General features: G+C 41.0%; 1 protein-coding gene and 1 long non-coding RNA gene across 13 annotated transcripts; one reads left to right on the top strand and one right to left on the bottom strand.

Annotated features, from left to right (window-relative positions):
- Window positions 1-220: 220 nt before the first annotated feature.
- On the bottom strand, window positions 221-22,004 carry LOC307032034 (uncharacterized protein). Of its 12 annotated transcripts, XM_079669711.1 has the most exons (15): window positions 6,650-6,668; window positions 6,138-6,209; window positions 5,969-6,071; window positions 5,135-5,508; window positions 4,463-4,754; window positions 4,251-4,376; window positions 3,745-4,103; window positions 3,235-3,349; window positions 3,025-3,114; window positions 2,504-2,551; window positions 2,215-2,328; window positions 1,686-1,835; window positions 1,275-1,382; window positions 857-900; window positions 221-630 (listed from the first exon to the last, which is right to left on the bottom strand). In XM_079669711.1, exons 7-15 carry the CDS (start codon window positions 3,783-3,785, stop codon window positions 618-620), a joined length of 723 nt encoding a protein of 240 aa, XP_079525837.1. In that variant the 5' UTR covers window positions 3,786-4,103; window positions 4,251-4,376; window positions 4,463-4,754; window positions 5,135-5,508; window positions 5,969-6,071; window positions 6,138-6,209; window positions 6,650-6,668; the 3' UTR covers window positions 221-617. The 12 variants fall into 12 exon arrangements, with proteins under 12 accessions (XP_079525837.1, XP_079525840.1, XP_079525839.1 ...); XM_079669714.1 differs by lacking the exons at window positions 6,138-6,209; window positions 6,650-6,668 and adding an exon at window positions 21,989-22,004; XM_079669713.1 differs by having other exon boundaries at window positions 5,135-6,071.
- Window positions 14,566-21,260, top strand: LOC307030928. Its single transcript, XR_013805828.1, has 3 exons — window positions 14,566-14,711; window positions 14,837-15,082; window positions 21,017-21,260. It is a non-coding gene; the product is annotated as an uncharacterized lncRNA (long non-coding RNA).
- Window positions 22,005-22,702: the final 698 nt, after the last annotated feature.

Raw genomic sequence — 22,702 nt, 5'->3', positions numbered from 1 at the left:
TTAGCCTCCAGATACTTTCAGCTTCTCAGACGTGTCTGTATAAATAAATGAATGCATATGTAAAGAGGCCTTCAGGAGGATTTATAGAAACAAGTAATTTATAGCATATCATATAATGTTGAGGTTTGAACGTGGTAATACCTGCTAGATTGTTAGCATGCTAACTTTGGCTTATAGCTCAAAGGACGGCTGTGAGCCTCAGAGAAACAAGACTGTAGACTGAAAGAGAAAAACTGTTTATTTGAACAGAAATCATTTCAACGTGTTTTCAGTCAACAAAACTAACTTATCTGGTTTTGGGTTCAAAACATCATATAATTAAAACAGATCAGCTTGACACACATCACAACACGAGGACAAGTTCAAATGGACTCCAGCTATTTGTTGCTAGGCAGACAGTGAGCAGAAGTATATTTGCAACTGTTGATAAAAGCAGGGTAAGATGAGCACAATGAGAGCAGGAAAAAGGGTAGTTAAAATATTTCAGCAATTGTCACACAGTGTTTATACTGGATCTCTCCAGTTTTGCTGTAGAGGGTGAACTGCAGTTTGTCTCCAGAGCTCCATGACTTCAGATCCTTCCACTCCAGGTCAGTGTTAGAATCATTGGAATCATTTCACAGCTTGTGCCTGAGAGGGAGACAATACACACAATACACATTGAAAAATACTCAACTAAGATCTTTACACTGATTTATCGCAGTGTGTGTGTGTGTGTGTGTGTGTGTGTGTGTGTGTGTGTGTGTGTGTGTGTGTGTGTGTGTGTGTGTGTGTGTGTGTGTGTGTGTGTGTGTGTGTGTGTGTGTGTGTGTGTGTGTGTGTGTGTGTGTGTGTGTGTGTGTACCTCTTCCTTCACTTCTTTCTCAGCTTCCTCTCTGCTGTTCTTCTCCTCCAGCAGTTCTGAGGAGAGAAGCAAAGGAACAGTGATGTAGGATGAGAGCTTCAGCAGATGAGAGGTGAGATAATGAACTCATGATGATAATGTCCGGATGAATCAGCTGATGATGTTCAGATATTTAGGATGAAGTTTTCTCACTGAGTTCACAGGAAGTAATCACAGGAGGAAATGTAATCTATTACACCAACAGACATCAACACAGAGAGGACTGAGGAATACAGTTAGAGAGAAAACAGCAGTGTGTGTGTGTGTGTGTGTGTGTGTGTGTGTGTGTGTGTGTGTGTGTGTGTGTGTGTGTGTGTGTGTGTGTGTGTGTGTGTGTGTGTGTGTGTGTGTGTGTGTGTGTGTGTGTGTGTGTGTGTGTGTGTGTGTGTACCTCTCTCTTCAGCTGGCTGTTCTCATTTCTCTGGATCTCCAGTAGACTCTGTGTCTCCTTCAGCTCGTTCTGAACCCTCCCTAGTTCAGCTGCTTTTTGGTCTGCTTGCTGAAAAACACACAGAAGTTGATTTGAACTGTTTCCTTTGATTAAAGTCAGACACAATGCATTTACATTTATTTGAAATGTCCCTGATTGGACTTTATGAACGTTTTTAAAAACACAATAGCTTTCAAAGTCGATTAAACCGGTTGCTTTATTACATTTTAAAATATGCTGACTCTTTTTGCTGCCACATTGGAAACACATTTAAATAAGCTTGAGGTAAAATGAAGCATTACTTATGAGATTTAAACTTAAAACAACTACTAGGATTAAAATAATCATTGTTATTATGAATACACGATTAACCTTTTGTATCTGTGTCATCTCCTCCTCGCTCTTCCTCTTCTCCTCTCCTCCTCTCTGGAGATCAGCCTTTAGTCTCTCCTTCTTCAGCTCCTCTTCCCTCCTCTCCTTCTCCTCTCTGAGTCTCTGGAGATCAGTGTGTAGTCTCTCCACCTGAGAGGAGACACAGACAGAAGAAGAGAAACCTCCAGATAAACTCTTTATAGCTGGACTTTCAGACGGAGACAAGTCACAGAGCTGTCTCTGTGTGTCAGAAGAGTGAGGAACAACCAGCAGAATACATGAATATATCAAATAAGTGAATTTGTGTATTTTATTGATACATTAGCTTCAACAGTAGATGTGTATCTTTCTCCTTACCCCGTGCCTCCTTCAGCTGTTCAATAGTCTTAATAAATGATAAATAAATATACATTCAGCTTTTCCTCATTTTGAACTGATGATTTGGTTCATTAGTCACATCACCTCTTATCGATCACAAGCAGGAGTAAGGTCACAGTGAATGACTTTCAGAAGAGAAAACAACACAAACCTCTCTGGTCTCTTTCTGCAGCTTCTCATTCAGGACGTGAACTTCTTTCTGAGCTCCTTCCTTCCTCTGCTGCTCCTCCTCAAACTTCTGTCTGGAAACCATCGGCCGTTTTAACTGAAAGAGAGAGGAGAGATTACAGAAGTGTTTCTTTTTGGGGAACTGAACAAATCAAAACATGACAAATATCAAATATCATCTTCAGCTAAATGACTCATTCACACTTTTCCACAGCAGCTGTTTTAAAGCCAGTGATGATAAATCAGCTTTATGTCAGAAAACATTAATTTACTGAAGAAGAGGAAGGAGACTTGGCTTCAGCAGCTAGGCTTCTTTCCAACTGTGAAGAAAAGGGAGATCTTTAGATCATCAGTACACACACACACACACACACACACACACACGCACGCACGCACGCTCGCAGGCACGCACGCACACACACACACACACACACACACACACACACACACACACACACACCCGCACACACACAAACGCTCGCAGGCACGCACGCATGCACACACACACACACACACACACACACACACACACACACACACACACACACACCACAAACCACATTAGAGCAGTACAGACGAGGCAATGTGCCATCAAAGAGAAGGGAGAAGACTGCAAACATGGAGGGAACCAAAGCTGGGTTTACGGTTATAAAATCAGTTTAACGTGTCCTGTTTTTTAAAGCTTAAAATTACACATATCTTTAAAATATAAACAATAAAGTTGTAAGTACACATAAACAATTCAACAAATGTATTAATGATTATCCTCAGAGGTAACCAGGATGCTCCAAACCTCCACTTCCTCCATCAGGGTCTGCAGGCTGGTCTCCATCCTCTGACCCTCCTCCTGGAGCTGCTGGACTTCAGCTTCCTTCACTTCAACCTGAGAGGAGAGAGAGAGACATGTTTTATCATTGATACCATTCTACATGTAAGGGCCGGGTCGATTAGTTACAGTTTACACTCAGGACTTCAGCCCAGAGTTCAGTAAAATATCAGAAACCTCTTTGGTTTTGGTGTCTGTTTTCTCCTGTTGGGCCTCCAGCTTCTTCTGAAGGTTCTCCACTTCCTGTTCAACTTTATCCTTCTTCTTCTGCAGTTTATCTTCTTTGCTAAACTGGATTATATAAAGACATGTACAATGACCCGGATAAATAACTGAACATATTATATATAATATATATCTGTAAATTACCTAAATTCTGCTTTTCAATGACACATTTCCTATTGTAACTTTTGTTTCAGGTGTTTGAAAAGGTTCCTCCAAGGTATTTAATCGACATATTTATATTCTTGCTACTGATTCTTCTGCTTTCATAAAACTGTGCCGGTCTCTATCTGGAAAGGAATCCATTCTTATTATCATTTCTGAACATATCAGCCTTTTAAACAGACTTATCACAGTAAGTAAAATTCACTTTATGTTGTGGTTGTACTTAATGTTGTACATTAAAAAAATGTATACTGTATATTTTATATATTGCATATTATATAAATCTCAGGCCAACTTCCCAAATTATATTTGGAAGGAGAGTCTTTTTGAGCTTTCTCCATCTGGGGAAGGAGAAGGACATGTAGAGACAGACGAGTACCTCATTAAAGAGTATCTTCAGTGCAGTGGGTCCTAAACATGGTGATGATTGAGTTTCTCAAACAGCTTCCTGACTGTCTGCAGGTTTACAGATGATCTCATGAGAGGGGTCAATGAACCCAATGTCTATCTCTCTATTCACATGAACATTAAAGTTCAAAGATGAAGAGGTGAACCTCTCTGTTCTTGTTCTCCAGATCTCCCTTCAGGCTCTGCAGCTCCTTCTCGTTCCTCTGTTTCTCTGCATGGAGATCCTGCAGCTCAGACTCTTTAGATTCAACCTGAAAGAACAGCAGTTTGTGGGAGATATTGTAGTCTTTGCAGACAATTTACATGCACACAGACCTACAGAACATACAGCACTCAGCTTAATAGGGCTCCTTTAATTAACCAAACTGAATCAAATCACCAGACTGTTAGTGACTTACTGAATATGTGTTCTCTCCACAGAGAGAAGAAAGAAACAGCCAGCATTAACAGAATGCAAACAGTCAAACTGACGACCAGACCAATAATATGGGAAGAAGAACTGGACTGGAGCTTAAAGAAATCATCTGAAATGATAAAACACAGAGCATCCTATACAAATTGAACAGCAGCTATTGGAGAATAAAACATGCTAAATTAATATTTTGTCTACCTGGAACATGGAAGTGTGTCTGTGTGTGTGTCGGTGTTGTGGTGCTGGACTCTGCAGGTGAAGCTGTTGCTGGGTCTCTTCTCCACAGTCACTCTGCTGCTGACAGTATAGAGGTCATCAGGACCTCTGACTGTCTCTGGAGGTCCAGCAGAGAGGAGCTTTCCCTCAGCGTCCAGCCACAACACCTTAGGCTCCGGATACCAGCCTGCAGACTCACACTGCAGCACCACTCCTCCACTCTGACCGTCCAGCCCTGATAAACTGATGACAGGCGGAGAGGGAGGACCGGATGCTGAAGGAAGATAAATGTTTAAAACAGCAGTGTCAGTGAGAGCAAAATACTGACACTTTGCCAAGAATGAACAATAAAATATTAGCAAATTGAAATATGTGCAAGGCCAATAACTAACTAAATTCCCATTGCCCGTTCCTGCATAAATGCATTTATTGAATTCTGCACGTTTTTAAAAGCTCTCTGCTTTTTTATAGCTTTACAATATGATTATGTAGCGTGATGATATTCAAATACTTAAATGTTGGTAACCATGAATAACGCTGACTGGTTGCCGTTAGGTCGTTAGGTCGTTCTAAAGGTTATGAAAGTTAAATACTGCATCATTGACAAAGCATACACCAAACTCCACCATGAACACAAACTGTGAGTGTACTTACCTAAAACTAGCTTAACAGACGATTGTTTATGCTTTAGAGGAATATCACATGTATACGTTCCCAGATCAGAGAGTTGTACTTTGGAGAGTTTCAGTGAAATGTTTCCATGCTTCAGCTCATCTCTGAACAGCGAGGTTCTCCCTTTGTAGGAAGGATTTATGGCCTTTTCGAGGTCCTGACCAGCACGCAACACGTTGACAAATATTGGGTTTAAGTCGGATCTCGTCCACTCCAACGTGTCTGCAGTAACAGTAACAGTCTGTCAGGACCTCGAAAAGGCCATAAATCCTCAGGCTCCAGGTGACACGGCAAAATCACATCATGTCCAAGTGTTGCCACTATAGGCTGAGGAGGACCCATTAACTGAGACTGACCTGGAAAGAAATGGATGTGTTTTAATAAAGTTTTGTTTATTTTGAACATTTAAAAGTATTGCTCAAAGCTGTTGAGACACCTTATTGATGAGCTTTCCTAAAGCGTATTTTTCTTAATCGTCTATTTACTTTGAGTAGGACCACAAGAGGAACACTTCTAACTAAAGCTTGAGACCACAAACTCACCAGGAAGATATTCACTAAGGTAATACATCAGGTCCTAGTATGCTAATCCTCTCATACACTTCTATACAATATGATTTATTTTTGAAAACAGAGCAGTCGTCCTCTGCTGGATATTTAATGAACATTTCAGACCTTGGGTTGGCGCCTGTATTTAACAAACTTACTCAATAGCAATCTTAACATTTAATAACATATATCAATGCACAAATCATTTTGTATGCATTCAATCCAAAAGGCTCATGTGAGTTCATGACTGTATTGGTGTGTGTGTTACCTCTACAGGAGTGTGTGAGGAGCAGATGGAAAACCAAAACACTGAGATGTCTGAGTGGAAACTGAGAGGACAGTCTGTCAGTCTGGAGAAGCATCCTGCAGCTCTGAAAATAAACCAGTAAATACAGTGTATAAAAACAGGATTTAAATAATATCCTATATTTGAGTACCTAGTATGGGTCAAAGTCCAGAAATGGGTGAACAGGTAAAAACCTTGTCGGTGCTCCTTCAAAGATAAAGGTCTGAAAGGCAGTGGAAATGCAGTTGTAGATTAGTTAAATATGTAACACAATAAAAAATAAGACAAAACAAATCAGAACAAACACAGTAGTGTAATTCAGAAGGTCATGTTTTAAAACTGCATCAGGTTAGACTTAGACCTTATAATAACTATAAATAGTATTTCTGTATCTGTATAAAGATTAAATCCGTTTTTGTGTCAAACATAGAAGGACTTTCTTTCTCATACCCTGTACATTGAGGTTGGCGTTTCAGTTTTGCGTGTAAGGACACCGCTCCCAGATCAGAACAGAATTTAACGTTTAAATGTGTATAAAGCATTTGAGCCAACACAAAGGCTATGTAAAGACATTTTGTATATTCTACAAACTATTTGTATGGCCTGGTTTCTAAAATATAAGTTAAAACATGTATAACAAAATAAATTCACAAGCTGCCGTACCTGTTTCAAGATGTCTGAAAAGCTTTGACTTCAATAATTCACTAATGATTAACATTTTCATTTTCAGATTCCTATTAAGTTTCACTTTTCTGGACTTTGAGCCCGTTGCCAGGTAACTTAGTATAAAGAATATAGCTGCAATTAAACCTCAGGAGCAATAAACATGGTTCTTTGATTCCTTGTCAACTTTGTAGGAGAGGAGTGTTTATGAGGCAGGTGTAACATCTGTGTTCTTGCTGCAGGGGGCAGAGCAGGACTTGTTTCTCTGGTCCACACTGGCTGAAATCAAACAGCTTAATTAGGGCGTTCTTGAAGAGATTATGAGTATTCATATTATTATTATTCTCTAATGAGAATGTGTTTTTGAGGCCTTTCCCATGGTTTGATCCCTCTACAGTATAATTTGACACAGACGTTCTGCAGTGAATGGGTTAACAGTTGCCCCTGTGCTCGTTAGCGCCACCTATGAAAATCACATTTTTTGAAAACGTACCAAGCGTGCAACCTAAGTCCGATTTACCTAACATTTTGCACACATATCTGGCTCGGCCTGCTCTACAAAAAAGCCTCAGGAACCCATAAGCTCTGCCTACTTAGATGTGTTGCTAATTAGCACAATGTGAAAAACACAATCATATTTACTTTAATTTTGAATGTGAGTCTATCAACACCAAAGTTGTTACTCGGAGGAGGGTCAGACATGTTTCAATAAATAATTAGCAAGGTCAGTCAGAAAACATGGCCCGCGTTAATCAAAACTTCTGTTATGTTGACTGTTCAGAAACACATGTGACAATCCATGACCTAAATATTATTGCATTTGTGGTAAAAATAGCTCAATAGAATACCCCCCTAATGTGTGGTATTCACATAGAGTTTATCCGATATGCTCACAATTGTACACACACATTGCTTGTGTCATTGCAAACATATAGAGAGACGAAGTCCCGCCCATCTACTTCCGACCCATGGGACCCCAGAAGCGGAAAATTATACATTGACGTCAATGGAGAGAGAAAAGTCATCTTTCGATCCCGTTTGAATTGTGCCACGAATGACACATATGATGTTTGTCAAATTAAAAGAACATTTTGCAAGTCAAAAAAATAAAAATGTGTCGTAAAACTGTGAAGTTACAATTTTTTTTGTGTGAAACCGCTCAGTGAACTACAGGTCTCTGGTCTCGCACAATACGCATCACCATCACAAAGATGGCTGTCACGTTAGTAAATTTCACCTGTTTCTTTCAGAATGAGGCGAAAAAGTATAAAACGAGGTGAAAATCACTACAAGTCTGGGCATGTTGAGAGCTGTACATACACGAAAGGGAGCGGTTCTGTAAGAGCCAGCATGCGGGACCGGCTTTACAAGGTTTCAGTGAGTAATATGAGTGCAATGTTTAAGGTTAATGTCAGCTAGCTAACAAGGTACACTAACGTGTTTTGTTTTAGCAACTAGTGTTCTCCTTAAGAACTTTGTGGTGTCTGTGTATGCTGTGGATAACATTAGTGTTCACAAGAACAAGATACACTCCCGTGTTTTGTTTTAGTTGCTCTTCAGATTGAAGCGGCCAGTTCTATATCGACTATATGTGTGATCTCCTTTTTACATCTCGTTGTGTCATTTGAGTTTATTTGCTGTGTGTAGATTCAAGGATTTTGGTTATCTTGTCCAGGGATGCAAACTTGTCACCTTTCGGCGAAATTCTCCGTTTTTAATCCAAAATAGGTCGTTTTTGTGATTCCTGTAGATCTGCAATAAAAATATTTTTGGGGTATGGGAGGGAGTCTGGGACCCGGATTAATGTGCGGCCGCGAGCTTTTTTTTTATATATTATAATGAAGCGCGAGCTGTGTGCTCGAGTCTTCCTGCCTGTCGGCTCTGCTCATGATGTATAATAAGCCTCTGCTGCTCGGCGATGATGGTCTAGCTTCAGCAGCTACATTACCTACGGTGCGTTCGTTAATATTAACTGTGCGTCCGGAGTCACTGTGGCACAGACTGGACCGCTGGTGAACAGCTGTTAGAACGGGCCGTTCAGGTGTTCACAGTAGAGCTCCCTGTCGGAGCGGCAGAGCGTGATGTGCACTGAAAAGTTTTTTTTTCCCGTCGCAATATTATCGTTGAGCTAGCCAACTAGCACACATTGTCACTATCTGCTAACGTTAGCTTTAGCCTTCGTTTTCTAATCGTTTTTTTCATAGGCTATAAACAGAGGTGGTATAAGTATCTTGTAATTGATTAAAAGTAGAAGTACTCAGGTTCTTGTACTTGAGTAAAAGTAGAAGTCCCAGAGTGTAGGAATACTCTGTTACAGTAAAAGTCCTGCATTCCAAATGTTCCTCAAGTAAAAGTAGAAAAGTATTATTATCAAAATATAGTGAAAGTAGCGACAGTAAAAGTAGTCATTTTGCAGATTGGTCCATTTCAGAATAATATGATATGTTTTATAATGACTGATCATTAAAGTGTTATCAAAGCTGGTAAAGGTGCAGCTAGTTTGAATGACTTTGTATACTGCAGGCAGGGTAGCTTTTGGATTTACTCCAGGTGGAACTAAAGTCTGATTTAACACTTGATTATATTTCACATCATTCATCCACATCTGTAAAGTAACTAAAGGTATTACATACATGTAGTGGAGTAAAAGTACACCATTTACCTCTGAACTGTAGTGGAGTAGAAGTACAAAGTAGCAAAACATTGAAATACTTAAGTAAAGTACAAGTATCTCAAAATTGTGCCCAAGTATAGTACTTGTTGAGTTTATGAACTTAGTTACTTTACACCAGTGGCTATAAAGATAGAAAGACTAAGCCTTGCACAGAGGCATGAAAATACATTTTCAAAATGCTCAACAGTGCTGCCAAAATTATAAACTGACTGCTACACAATTAAAATAAATGCTTTTTATATATTTCTATTAGATGTGACTCTATGGCGTTTCTGTTAATATTAACACTGCTGCTTTAGTTGTTCTGACTGCTAAAATCCTCTGTTATTCCTCATTTTAAAGCCGATATTCTATGGAGTCAGGGGGCTCGGATCCTTGTCACCTTTTTCATACCTGATGAGTTTGCATCCCTGTTGTCAATTTGTTTGGTTATCTAGGCACAGCTGTGTGTGACTCCCTCACGTACACTGGTATGTGTTTTCCTAATGTAGAGAGCATTGATTAATTAATAAACTACACACTGACTCTAGATCCTGACCAAATCCTTATTTTTTGATCAAATGTTTTTCAAAAAAATGTATTGTATATTATATAACAGCTGCACATCACAGACCCGAGTCTCTGCTGCTGTGGACCACGATGGAGGGGATCATCATCCCCATCCCCAAAGACCCTGCATGGCATGGAAATCTCCTCCTCCTGGAACAATTCTACACCCAGCATATGCTCCCTGTGTTGGCCAGTAGAGAGGAGGACATTTAAATAAACATACTCTTAACACCCTCGGACTCTGCGTTGTGTTTCGTATGTGTGATGGGGTGTTATGCAGAGGGGAGGAAAACAGGACACAGCAGATTGGTATTGTGGTGGAGATGCTGAGCAGTTATTTAATTGTTGCGTGTAATTATTATTATACTGCGTGCTTCTTAGTTATTCCATCTTTTGCTGTAACATGGATCTGTATGTAACTATATTTACTTGTTATCTACCACACTTCCTTCTACATCATACACCATCATTATACATGATGGTGTATATAGGATATATATTTATTTGTATACATATCTGTAAATTGTATAATTTTATTTTTCGTATTTGGGATTTCTCTTTTGTCCACTCAAATACACTTGGCCCTTTCTCTTTTCCATGTGGAAAATGGCAGCTGCATATTCTGCTTTTCTCATCTGCTCCCTGTCTGCTCATCTACGATGAGAAAATTATATAATTAATTACTAATAATCATTTAAACCTGTTATTACCAATATTTCACAAATTCTTCATGTAAACTTAAGAGCACAGCTGTATGTTGAGTATGTCAACTTTGCTTGGTTCATCGTACTGGGGGGCAGCTACATGGATGTCGGTGCAGTCCACAATAATTTTGCAGCTGAAGGCAGAATGAATTTATTATTGACTCAGAATGAAGCACAACTTCATGTCATACAATACATTGACTTTATTTGTAATTGTGTAAAAAAATATGAATATTGATTAGCAAGCAGGACCTGTAGGAACAGAGAAGGGTGATGGATGGAGCTGGGAAGAGAGAAGAATAAAGAAAACAGATCAACTTTATTATCGGATATTAAAAATTCAATTTCAAAACAAGTTGCCGCTCCTACAGTTTTCTAGTAGGTAAAGATGATTTCACATGACCAATGCAAAATATCCCACTCAATACATGTGTGTCTCTGAGGGGTGCATTGTGCCTTTGATGTATATAAATAATATACCATAACCAAATACTATTACGTACAGTGGAAATCAGGTTGCCAGAGCAGGTCAGACCAGTGTGCATGTTCCTCAGGGTCTCAGCAGTTACAGGTGAGGTAAAGAAAATAAAAGAGAAAAAGGTCAGCAACAACACTTTAAAGTAACAACACTGAATAATTATCTCTTTTAATAATTTTCTCTCAGTAATCACTCAACTACTGTCTTTCCAACAAACAGATTGACTCACTCTCACTATCATCACAATGAAAAACGTCCAGAAGAATGTCATGCAAAGCTGCCTGCCTTCCTTCCTTCGACTCTCCCTGAACTGCCTGATCTTTTAATGGTCAATGTTAACCATTTGTGCAGATAGCATTAAGTAGAAAAGATCGCTGATACTAATGTGGCGTTAGCCTACCTCCCGCCCCCTTAGCACCTGGTGGAGGGGGCGATAGGCTACTCTTCAAATGTTTCACAAAATACTTACCATCATGACTACTCTTACTGTTTAACATTTTGGTTTACTTCATGTTAAGGCTAATACAAATGACAAGGCTAAGTAATGTAATATAATGCTAACTAACATGCTCGCTACTAGCTAGGTAGCTAACTTGACTATGTTCCATGCAAAACATGTATATTACCTGATATGTTTGGTCCGACGACTCCTGGTCCTTTCATCAGACGGGAAGCGATAGAACGAGCAAGTGGTATGATCTCTTTTGTGATTACAACCTCGTACAAAGCACACAGGCATCTTGTAAAAGTGAATTTATTGGAGCAATCTCTTATATTTATTGGAGGGAATAAATCAGTTTTCTTCTTCCTCTTTGCTTTGCGAGTCACAACCAGTCTTGGAGCATTATCGCCTATGACATCACTTACGCGACCCAGAATGCATTTGGGATTTGTAGTCTTTCTAGTTGCGTATTATTCATAGTCTTATATTTCAGCATTTTTACGACAAACTGTGACTTTTTTTGCATGGAAATGATTGTTTAAGATTGACAAACATCATATGTGTCATTCGTGGCACAATTCAAACGGGATCAAAAGATAACTTTTCTCTCTCCATTGACTTTAATGTATAATTTTCCGCTTCCGGGGTCCCATGGAGGCTCCCGGAAGGGGAGGGACTTCGCCTCTCTATTACTAATTGACTTTCTTTAGCCCCGCCCCTCAGGAAGTCGGCTATTTTGGGAAAAATACAATTGTCCTGCGTGTTTAGCTAACTTTTACATATTCGTAAAAATTTCAATTCTCTACTGAATACCACCTAATCAAATGTGATGTTATTGATAGCTCGTACGATAAGGTATATATATATATATATATATATATATATATATATTAGAGATGTTAAGATTCATTGATTCGCATCGGTGCACCGGCATAAACGTTGAAGATGCGAATGTGCACCGGTTGAAAGAGTGCACATCGGCTACAGTTTGGGTTGAACTCACCATGCATCGATTGAGTAGCGTCTTTTCATCGGTAAAAAAACGATTCATTCTTATAAAATCCCCTCATCTTGTCAACGCTCAGCAGAGACGATCTTTGATCTCTGCTTCGCACTACGGAGGCCGAGAGTCTCAGTTATCAACACACACGGAAGTCGAGGAGAAAGAGAAACACAGCGCACCGAAAAATACCTACAAATCAAACGTTTGGCAACACTTCGGATTGTTCAAGAAAGACGGTCAACTTGAAAAATCGCAAATTGTAAACGATGCTGTGTCGCTTTAAAGTACACAAGTAGTTTGAGGAACTTAGCGACGCACATATAGAGGCGACGTGGGGTCTTCGGCTGAGAAGAGAAACCTGAAAGTTAGACATATGAGTTCAATCACTGAGTGAGGTGTTCTGTCAGAGAGAGGTGTTTAGTTTACAGCAGCCTGTGACTTCCAATCACAGTTTAAATGTCTTCCTCACTGTAAGCAGTTATGATAGACCTGTTTGTGAAAGATTATTTTCTTTATTGTTCGTATAGAAACCAGTGCTTTCTGCCCACTGGTGAGTCAGCCTATGGATGAGTGTGAAGCACATCAGGCTGGCAGCTGTATGGGCATTGCTCTATGGTAGCTGTTATTTGCACATTGTTAATCCTGGGCAATGCATCCTTACATTGTTTAACTGTGAGGTGTTATAACATTGTACTGTAGCCTACTCTGGAGAGTTTAAGGTCAAAAAGGTAAAAAAGAAACAGCATGATGTGCAGTGCTAGTAGAGAGAACCAAATATGTAAAGCACTTTTTTGTTAATGTATGATTTGCTGCATATGAGGAATACAACAAAAACCCTCTGTCGTACCATATTGAAGTATCTTTATTTTGCATCGTGTTGCATCGTATCGCCCCGAATCGCATAATGTTGAATCAAATCGTATCGAACTGTATCGCAACAGGGGTGAATCGTATCATATCGCCTGGTGTTTCAAATGTATCGATAATGTATCGTATCGTGGCAACGGATCAAAATGCGCATTATATCGGCCTCAGTGATGGAGATGCACATCCCTAATATATATATATAGTAGGTCAAGGCACAACACACACTTTTTTAGGATTTATATGTGTCAACCAAAATGTGTCTGGTCTGCTCCAAACTTGAAATGCCTGACGAGAGTCCGGACCTGAGGCCATCCGGTGATAGATGGGAGGCTTGAGTCATAGCACCGCCCGACCGAGCTGGGAAATGTAACGCCACGGCAACAGCAAGGGTCCGTTTTTCATTTCATTTCATTTCAAACCTTTATTTAACCAGATTGGTCCCATTGAGAGCATAGATCATAGATCATAGATCCTGCAAACATTTTACATGTTTATGCTGACCTGTGCATTCATATTATTACATGTCTGCCTGCAAACCTTGATAACATATTTTTTGTCTTTTGTTTTGTATATGAACAATAATAAAAATATCTTCTTTATGTCTTAACAAAGCTCTACAATTTAAATACAACAAAACTTAAAGGTAGCTACAACGATAAAAGGTAAAACCGATAAAACCGATAAAACTGAACAAACCAATAAACAAAGATGCAATTCACAAGACTTTACACAACTTAAAAGTGCTTAAGGAGAGATTCACAAACACTCTGTATATAAAAGGATTTTTTAAAAAGGATTTTGTGAGCCTAATATCTTGTTCTTGTATCCTTAGCAACATGGCTACCACTAGCAGCCCGGCTTACGTAAGGCCTATACTGTCCATATCAAGACTAAACCATAATCAAGACAAGCAACCTTGATCTCTGTGCTATGATAAAGGTGGAGTAAAACACCCAGAAGTTTTATTAAGTAGGCCGTTTTTATTCAACCCATTCAACAGAACACATGTAGGCATGTTTCTGCAAAAGCATTGAAACACTGAAAGTCATGAATACTTTCAGATCAGCCTCACAGCACTGAGCAGAAACACACAGTGTCACGTGTGTGTTCAGAAACAAGCTGAACAGGAAGAGGAGGTGTTCATCTACATGTATTTCAGTCTGATGCTCAGCCATTCAGCAGGAAGTCAACATGGAGGTCACAGCTCTCTGCTTCACACCGTGTGAGTTTGACTTATTCCAGTTTATAGACTAACTAATAAAAGAGATAATGGTTCATACTCAGTTTCCTTCCTTGGTCTGTTCAGTGATGCTTATTATCCTCGGTGCACATGTTCAGAACAACGGTAAGCAGGACTTGTTACACTAACTGTGCACATTGAGAGGGAATATCACTACGGGCTGCATTTGTATTGATACGTGATTCATGTCAGACTTTTCCAGTGAGTTTTAATATTTGTTTTTCAATCAGAAGCAGCTTTCCGTATCGTTCCAACCCGACTGCAGGTCTTTGAAGAGGAGTCTGTCTCCTTTCACTGCGAGGGTCTCGACGGCTCCACTCAGCTGAGAGGGATCAGGGATGCTGGGGAGTTTATTTCCACTTGTAGTGAGAGGACCCCCGTACTATACTGCACCATTAAATGAGCCTATAGTGGAGATTACTGGTGTGAGGCTGACGGAGGAGAAAGGAGCCACAGTGTCACCATCTCTGTCAATGGTGGGTTAAAGGCTTCATAATAAGTACATTGCATGAAATGTTTCTATTTATCTGAGGAAATGTAACAACACAAGACAATGAGAGAGCTAAAAGAAGAGATTTAACGGATAGAGTGTCAAATCGAAGACCATAAAGTGAGTCATCAAGTGTATCTATTTTATTTCTATTTCCGAAATATTTTGGACTGTTTATTTCTTGTGTCTTAATTTCCCTCTATCTATCCATCTATATCTATCTATCCCACGTCCTGTCAGAGGGGGTTCCCCTTGGCAGAGTGACGTCACACACCTCAGTGTTTATTGACGCATCGCTCTCAGGGTGGGGAGGAACATGCATGTCGCAGGCAGTGGGGGGACAGTGGCCGCCTCACATGTCCCTTCATATAAACGCGCTGGAATTACTCGCCATATGGAGAGTAATCCAGCACTTCGCCCCGTTGCTGTGGAATCATCATGTGTTGATTCGAACGGACAACAAAGCAGCGGCAGCATACATAAATCGTCAGGGAGGTGTACGATCAGCGCAGCTGCTGGACACAGCCAGGAGGCTGTTGTGCTGGGCGCGCACACACGTACTCTCTGTCAGAGCAGTATATATTCCAAGCGAGCTGAACAGAGGGGCAGACCTCATTTCCAGAGGAGGTCCTCGACCTGGGGACTGGAGCCTCCACCCCGAGCTGGTCTCCCAGGTGTGGAGCAGGTTCGGGAGAGCGGGAGAGCGGAGGTGGATCTGTTCGCTGCACGCGGGAACACGCAATGTGCTCTCTGGTTCTCCCTGAGAAGGTAGGATCACCCCCCTCTGGGGGTGGATGCGTTCGCGCACAGACCTTGGCCCAGGGTGTTACTGTACGCTTTCCCACCAGTCCCTCTGATCCCTCGGTTCCTGGACCGAGTGCAGGAGGAGCAGCTGATAGCGGTCTTAATAGCCCCGGAGCGCACGGGAGCGTCCTGGTTTCCCTGCATACAGCGGATGCTGTCAGGGAGACCGTGGGAAATTCCGTGGCGGGGGGATGCTCTCTCCCAGGTGGAGGGAGCAATCAGCAGTCACCCAATATTAGGCCAACGTTTGTGGGCATGACCCCTGAGCGGGAACACTTAGAGAGGCTTGGCTTCTCTAAAGATGTTGTGAGTACTATTCAGGGATCTAGGGCCGCGTCCACCAGGGTGTCTTACACAGCCAAATGGACAGCATTCCAGCGTTGGTGTGTAGGGAAAGGCTTTGACCCCGTTACGTGTCCCCTGCCTCACGTGCTGTCATTCCTCCAGCTCTCGCTGGACAGGAATTTGGCCTATAGCACGATAAAAACATATGCCGCTGCCATTTCTTCATGCCACGTAGGTTTTGAGATCAGCACGGTGTTTAGTCACCCTCTGACAAAACGTTTTCTACGAGGAGTACAGAGACTCAGACCGGTATCACGCGCTTTAGCGCCTCAATGGGATTTGGCTGTAGTGCTGCACGCACTGGGTAAAGCTCCATTTGAACCATTAGATCAGGTTCCCCTGAAGTTCTTGTCAGCCAAATTAGCTCTGCTCTTAGCTCTGACATCAGCTAAAAGGGTGAGTGACTTGTCTGCTCTCTCGGTGGCTCCGTCATGTCTCCAGATCAAAGGGGCAGCTCAGCTGTTTTGCGCCCGAACCCGGTGTTTATGCCAAAGGTGATCACAAGCTCTTTTAGATCAAGAGTGATAACCTTGAAGGGCTTCTTTCCCCCTCCTCACACATCGGAGGAAGAAGCCACTTCTCATCTCCTCTGCCCGTGCGTGCGCTGGCATGCTATATTGCACGCACGGCTGCTTTACGCAAATCCCAGCGTCTGTTTGTACATTATAGAGAGCGCTCATTAGGGCAGCCTCTATCTACACTGCGCCTGTCACACTGGTTATGTGAGGCTGTGTCACAGGCGTATGTCTCCGCTGGGTTGGATCCCCCGGAGAACATTAAAGCGCACAGCACCAGAGGAGTTTCAACCTCTACGGCGTTGCACGGAGGAATGACAGTGGAAGACATTTGCACTGCTGCATCTTGGTCTTCACCCTGTTCTTTTATTCGTTTTTATTTGAGGGATGTCTCCCATTCCTCTCTGACACATTCAGTACTGAATAGCCTGTCAGAATGAGTAATGTCGAGGTTTTTAATTGCGTGCCCTCTCTCCTGCCTGTAAGCACTTAGAGAGCTGCCCTTTTTCCCCTCTCTTGATCGTTTTATTAAATGAGACTCGGTCTCTACTTTTTATAAACGACAGGTAGCCTAAGTAAGCCTACCCTCGTTCCCTGATGGAGAATATTCATTTTTTAAATGCTATATTCCCTGGGAATGTGATGCTCCATTTACGCAGGATGAAATGGACATGGGTTATTAACTGAGTAGGTGTGTTTTGTGGTTCTGGTAACGGACGGAACCACTGGAGCGTAGACTACATCCTGCTTCGCCCAACCCAATAGCGATAGCCTTAGAGGGCGAAGCCTTATACGATATAGAACTGGGGTTACGTACTGTAACCCAGCTTCTATGAGTATAGGCGCAGCCCTCTAAGGGTCGGGCCCCACTGGCTCCGCGAATAGCTGAAGAAAAGCTGTTTGTGTGGGAGTAGATGGTAGGGCCTACTTCCTATTTATACGGAAGTGAGCCCGGAGATGGGGCCCACGTCATAGGTGGGCGTGGATTAAGTTTGTCAGTGCTGCACACGTGCAGGAGGGATTACCCAATAGGGATAGCCTTAGAGGGCTGCGCCTATACTCATAGAAGCTGGGTTACAGTAGGTAACCCCAGTTCTTCTATATGTCTGTCTTTGGTTTTCTAAGTGTTATTCGATCCATATGACAATAGAGATATGTGTATAAACAACAAAAACACTTGGGGTATAATGTTCGAACAATGTTATCACCAAACATTTTAAGAATGTTTTTAGAGAACGTTATCCTACCTTTCAGAAGTAGGCTACATTCTAGGAACCAAAATAAAACTTCTCGATGAAACCATTCCTAGAACAATGAATGGTAACATTTTCAGAATGTTTTTAGAACCAAAAATGTCTAGCTGGGAACTCAGACATGCCTGGTGACATCAGATTTTTTTTAAAACATCCTTTTCAGACAAATGCAACAACTTTGTTTTTTAAAGCGCTCTAGAAATAAATCTGACGTTGACCATGACCGTGTTAATATTTGCCATAACAGCAACGTTTTATAAAAAAAGAATAACATCCTGAAAACATTTTCAGAATGTGTCTTGGAGAATGTTCTTCAATTGTTATCATGTCACATTGAGGGAACGTTTTATAAAGAACATCTTTAATGTGTTACCCAACAACGCCCAAAACACATCCTTAGAATGTTGCAGGCAAAATGTTCCACCTTTGTTAACGTATCACATTAAAGGAACGTTTTATAAAAAAACTTTGTCATCTCAGGCCTCAATAACATCCTCAAAACATCCTCTGAATGTGGCAGTTAAAACGTTATGTCTTAGTTAACCTTAAACCTTATAGGAACATTATTTGAACAAATAAACATCCTAAAAAGGTTCTTTGAACATCAGATTAAAACGTTTCTTTAAAACCTTGTTAGAACCAATAGGTAACGTTAGCCAAAGTTGTGAGAACGTTCCCCGCTAGCTGGGATATTTCCTGCAAAGCAGTAAAACATGCTCAACAGTTTCTGGCAGGCTACAGTGTATACACTTTCCGGTTGGATGCTTTCCTATTATACTTAAAGTATGATTGAGACCTGTATGACCTATTCTCATCTGGGAAATTACATTTTCCTCCCTTCTTTTAAGCCCCACCTGTAAGGGAAACTTCTGTAGCAATGGAGAGTCAGGACTCAGAGAGACACGAGGAGAATCGGAGCTTTGATGTGAACATGTTGCCCATGGAGGTCCCCCGGAAGGGGAGGGACTTCGCCACTCTATTTTGGACATCAAATTTTAAACTCCGACATTTTCGACCTCGAATTTTATACACCGGAATTGTGCATTCAAATTTTTTTCACTTGAATTTTTGGGATCTGAATTTGACTCTTCAAATTGTTTTAACTTGAATTGTTACATTTTGATTTCACATAAGTAAATTCGGAGCAAAACAATTCAGATACATAATTTTCAAAGTAATTATTTTCATTGCTATAAATTTGGTGTCTGATCAAATTCAAATACTTCTGTCTCTTGTTTGCTTCCATATTTATACATTAATAAAAAACAGTGCTGTATCCTACGCATACTAAGTGAGGACCATCCAGTTAGGCTGTAGAGTGTGCAATGATGAGTCTATAGAGTCCATTTGATATATAACGCAGTGCAGCATGGTAGAGTGGGTTAAGTTTGGCCAAAACAGTGGGATCTATCTCTAAATCTATAAATGGTATCACCGTAGTCCAGCTGGGACAGGGATAAGCCAGAGACCAACCTTTTACGGGATGAAGATGAAAAACAACATTTAAGTCTGAAATGGAAGCCAAGAATGAATTTCAATTTCTTTGTTAGAACTTCAATATGGTGTTTGAAGTTCAGATTACTGTCCAACCAAAAGCCCGGATATTTGTATGTTGTTATGTTTATGCATGGGTTTTTTGTTGTTGTTGTGTTGTTTCCTGTTGTTTGCTCCTTTTACCCCTCACTACTCTGGCCCTTTTTCTCATTTCATCAAATCCCCCTCCTCGACTCCTCGACTCCTCGGTCCTCCGGTAGTGACCCGGAAATGAATTTCAGCGCGCCATGTTGAAGGACATCTAATTTCTCTAAATGCACTTCGAGGACCGAGGATCGAGCGTCGAGGAGGCTCTCTGGAGGAGCTCTAACCGAGGAGACACTGATGGGTCCTCCACGGTCCTCCACGGCTCCTTCGTGGATGCATTTCCGGGAACAGAGATGTTTCAAAGAGTCGTGACGCACGGCCGGACTTATCTCAGCCAATGACAGCTCTGCATGCATCCCCTGGATATTATTTTATTAACTGCTCTCATCGCGACGCGATGTTTACAGTGAGAACAGCTGTGAGGTCCGTGCAGAAAGCAGAGCAGTGTGTATAATATATATCACTCAGTATAACAGGCCTACTCTCTTTATTTGATTTAATTTAGTAGATATCTACAAACAAAGAGTCGATATTTTTCTAAAACCATTTAGTGCTTCACATAATAAAATACACAACGGCTGTAGCCTGATTATGCTTTAGGAGCTGTAGGTGTGTGTGGCACAGTGTGTGCGTAGATGCAGCGGACAGACAGGTCTCCGTTGGTTTGGTGTCCTCTGCTTACTTTTAATACTTGTAAATAAAACTTTTGGCCTGTAATTTATTTTCCTCATTGTAGCTAGCGACCAGAGAGGGGGGGGGGAGATATCCAGTCTCTGATAGTGTCACGTTATTATGAGAGTGCTCTGTTTGATTCTGAAATTGTATATATTTATATAAATATATAGGCCTACGTGTGTGTGTGTGTGTGTGTGTGTGTGTGTGTGTGTGTGTGTGTGTGTGTGTGTGTGTGTGTGTGTGTGTGTGTGTGTGTGTGTGTGTGTGTGTGTGTGTGTGTGTGTGTGTGTGTGTGTGTGTGTGTGTGTGTGGGTGGGTGGGTGGGTGGGTGGGTGTATGTATGTGTCCGCATCTGTAGCCTGTTATTGTCTCATTATACCGCACTGTGAATGAATTCAAAGTAAATATATAAGTGGTCATGAACACATCTGTCCATCAGACAGAGGGCTGCTGTGACTCCTGTCATCATTAATGGACGTCTCTTTAAAATGACCGCTCAGAGGAGAGGAGTTCTCATTTCTCTAACCACCTGCTGTTTCCCCTCCTCTCTCCTCGGTTCCCCTCCTCGGCTCCTCCGCTCGCATCTCCTGTGGGCGGGACTAAGTCTCGAGGATAGGAGTCGAGGATAGGAATCGAGGAGGGGAGTTAGAGAAATGAGAAAGGGCCTCTGTCTCTCCTTCTCTGCAGGGCTGGTGTGTGACAGGGGGCGTGGCTGGTATTCTCCTGGCTGCAGATGAGGCACACCTGTTCCCACTCACCTAATCAACCTGCTCTTAGAGCCTGGCCCTCACCTCACTTCTCTGCCAGAGAATTAAATGCTGTTCGACGATCCAGAGTGCCTTTCTGCAGGCTTGAGTCTAGTTTTGTTCACTTTGCAGTTTTTGAGCAACTTTTTGGGCTTTTGCCTGGGACGTTTTCCCTCTGCTTTATTTTTGGACCTTTCTGCAGCCAACCGGTTCCCTGTCTTCAGGACCTGCCTTGGACTAGCTTTCTTTATTAAACACATTGAAACTTTATTTGTGTCAGTCTCTGTTTTGGGGTCCTAAGTAGTTTCCAAACGCCACATATGTATCGACAAACTCAACAGAGATGCCATCAAGGGTGTCAATGGAGAGGCAGGAGGACGCTGTCTTGGGAGCAAAAAGCATTGCTTTGGTTTTCTTACTGTTCAATAGCAGTTTGGAATCAAGAAGTGCATGCTGCAGCGTGATAACATCAGATTTTAAATTGGAAACGGCCATATCCAGAGAAGGAGCACATGAATATACAATAGTGTCATCAGCATACATATGATAGGTAGAAAATTGCATCTCATTACAGATATTATTTACATATAATAAAAAGAAAAATTACTATTTAATTATATTATATCCTCTATAATGATAATGATGTCACACTATAGTAGCCATGTTACAAATCCAATACCCCCGGTACCTTCATCTAACTAAAGACTCTCTGCACACAAAAACCAGTTAAGTGTTATGACCATCACCAAGCCTGCAGTTTTCACTCGGACACAAACTTATGAAACACATTTTGTTATCTGTTCTAATCTAAAATTGTGGTTCACCAAAACTCAATATTCTGATTTTTCATGAAATAGGTTTTTCATCTATTTTATCTTATGTATTAAATGTTAATAAATCGGAGAACACTTACCTGTTGAATGTAGCGTTGTCTCTAACAGGACAACATCTGTAAATCATTGACAGCCTCATGCAGAGTATGATGCAAATAGAGTAACGCCTAATTCATTTTTCTTCACCAAACTTCTTGATGGTTAATGTTATGCTTAATATTTTATTATTTTATTATTTATTTTAAGAGGCATTTTCTACAAAAGCTGTGCAGAATATTCAAGTTTAGTTCAAATCTATCCACTGAATTGTTATCTGAGTTTCACTTTGAGTGTCTCGGTTTATCAACATCTGAACTTTGGATTCAGTTTCTTGGTTACGGGTTATATATCATTAAAAAGCAACACAATTTATACCTACATTGCAATTACTCTAAACGTGTAATAACATGCTATAACCAGTATGTGGTTTATAGGGCTGTTTCCGGTTTGGTTTCCGACGGATATATTTAGTTATTGTTTTGATATTTGTAACACAAAAGCGATGGAAAAAACCCACAGCAACACATAAAAGATGGTCTTAACATGACCCAGCGGTCTAGTAGTTAATACAAAACAATAATATCAAAACAAATTATTACTAATAACTTTATTGTGAAATTAAAACAGAACGGTAAAAGAATAGTTTCCGGTCTATTCTGAGCCCGATCTCTGTAGATAAATACACAATCTCACTCCATAATCGTCCAGGAGCGACGCTTGGTCATGGTCCCTGAGGCGTGCAGTTATGACGCTCC

This window comes from Notothenia rossii (assembly GCF_949606895.1).
Source record: "Notothenia rossii genome assembly, chromosome: 3".
Lineage (NCBI taxonomy): Eukaryota > Metazoa > Chordata > Actinopteri > Perciformes > Nototheniidae > Notothenia > Notothenia rossii.
Note: the sequence above shows the minus strand (reverse complement) of the source record. Positions and strands in the feature narration are given on the sequence as shown.

Bases quoted from the DNA above. Each gene is read 5' to 3' on its own strand.
- LOC307032034 (XM_079669714.1), bottom strand. From the start codon at position 3,785: ATGGAGAAAGCTCAAAAAGACTCTCCTTCCAAATATAATTT. The intron at 2,552-3,024 runs GTTTGGAGCATC...TTTTCTTCACAG, and splicing joins CCCTGATGGAGGAAGTGGAG to TTGGAAAGAAGCCTAGCTGC. The intron at 901-1,274 runs GTACACACACAC...TTCTCTCCTCAG, and splicing joins ACAGCCAGCTGAAGAGAGAG to AACTGCTGGAGGAGAAGAAC.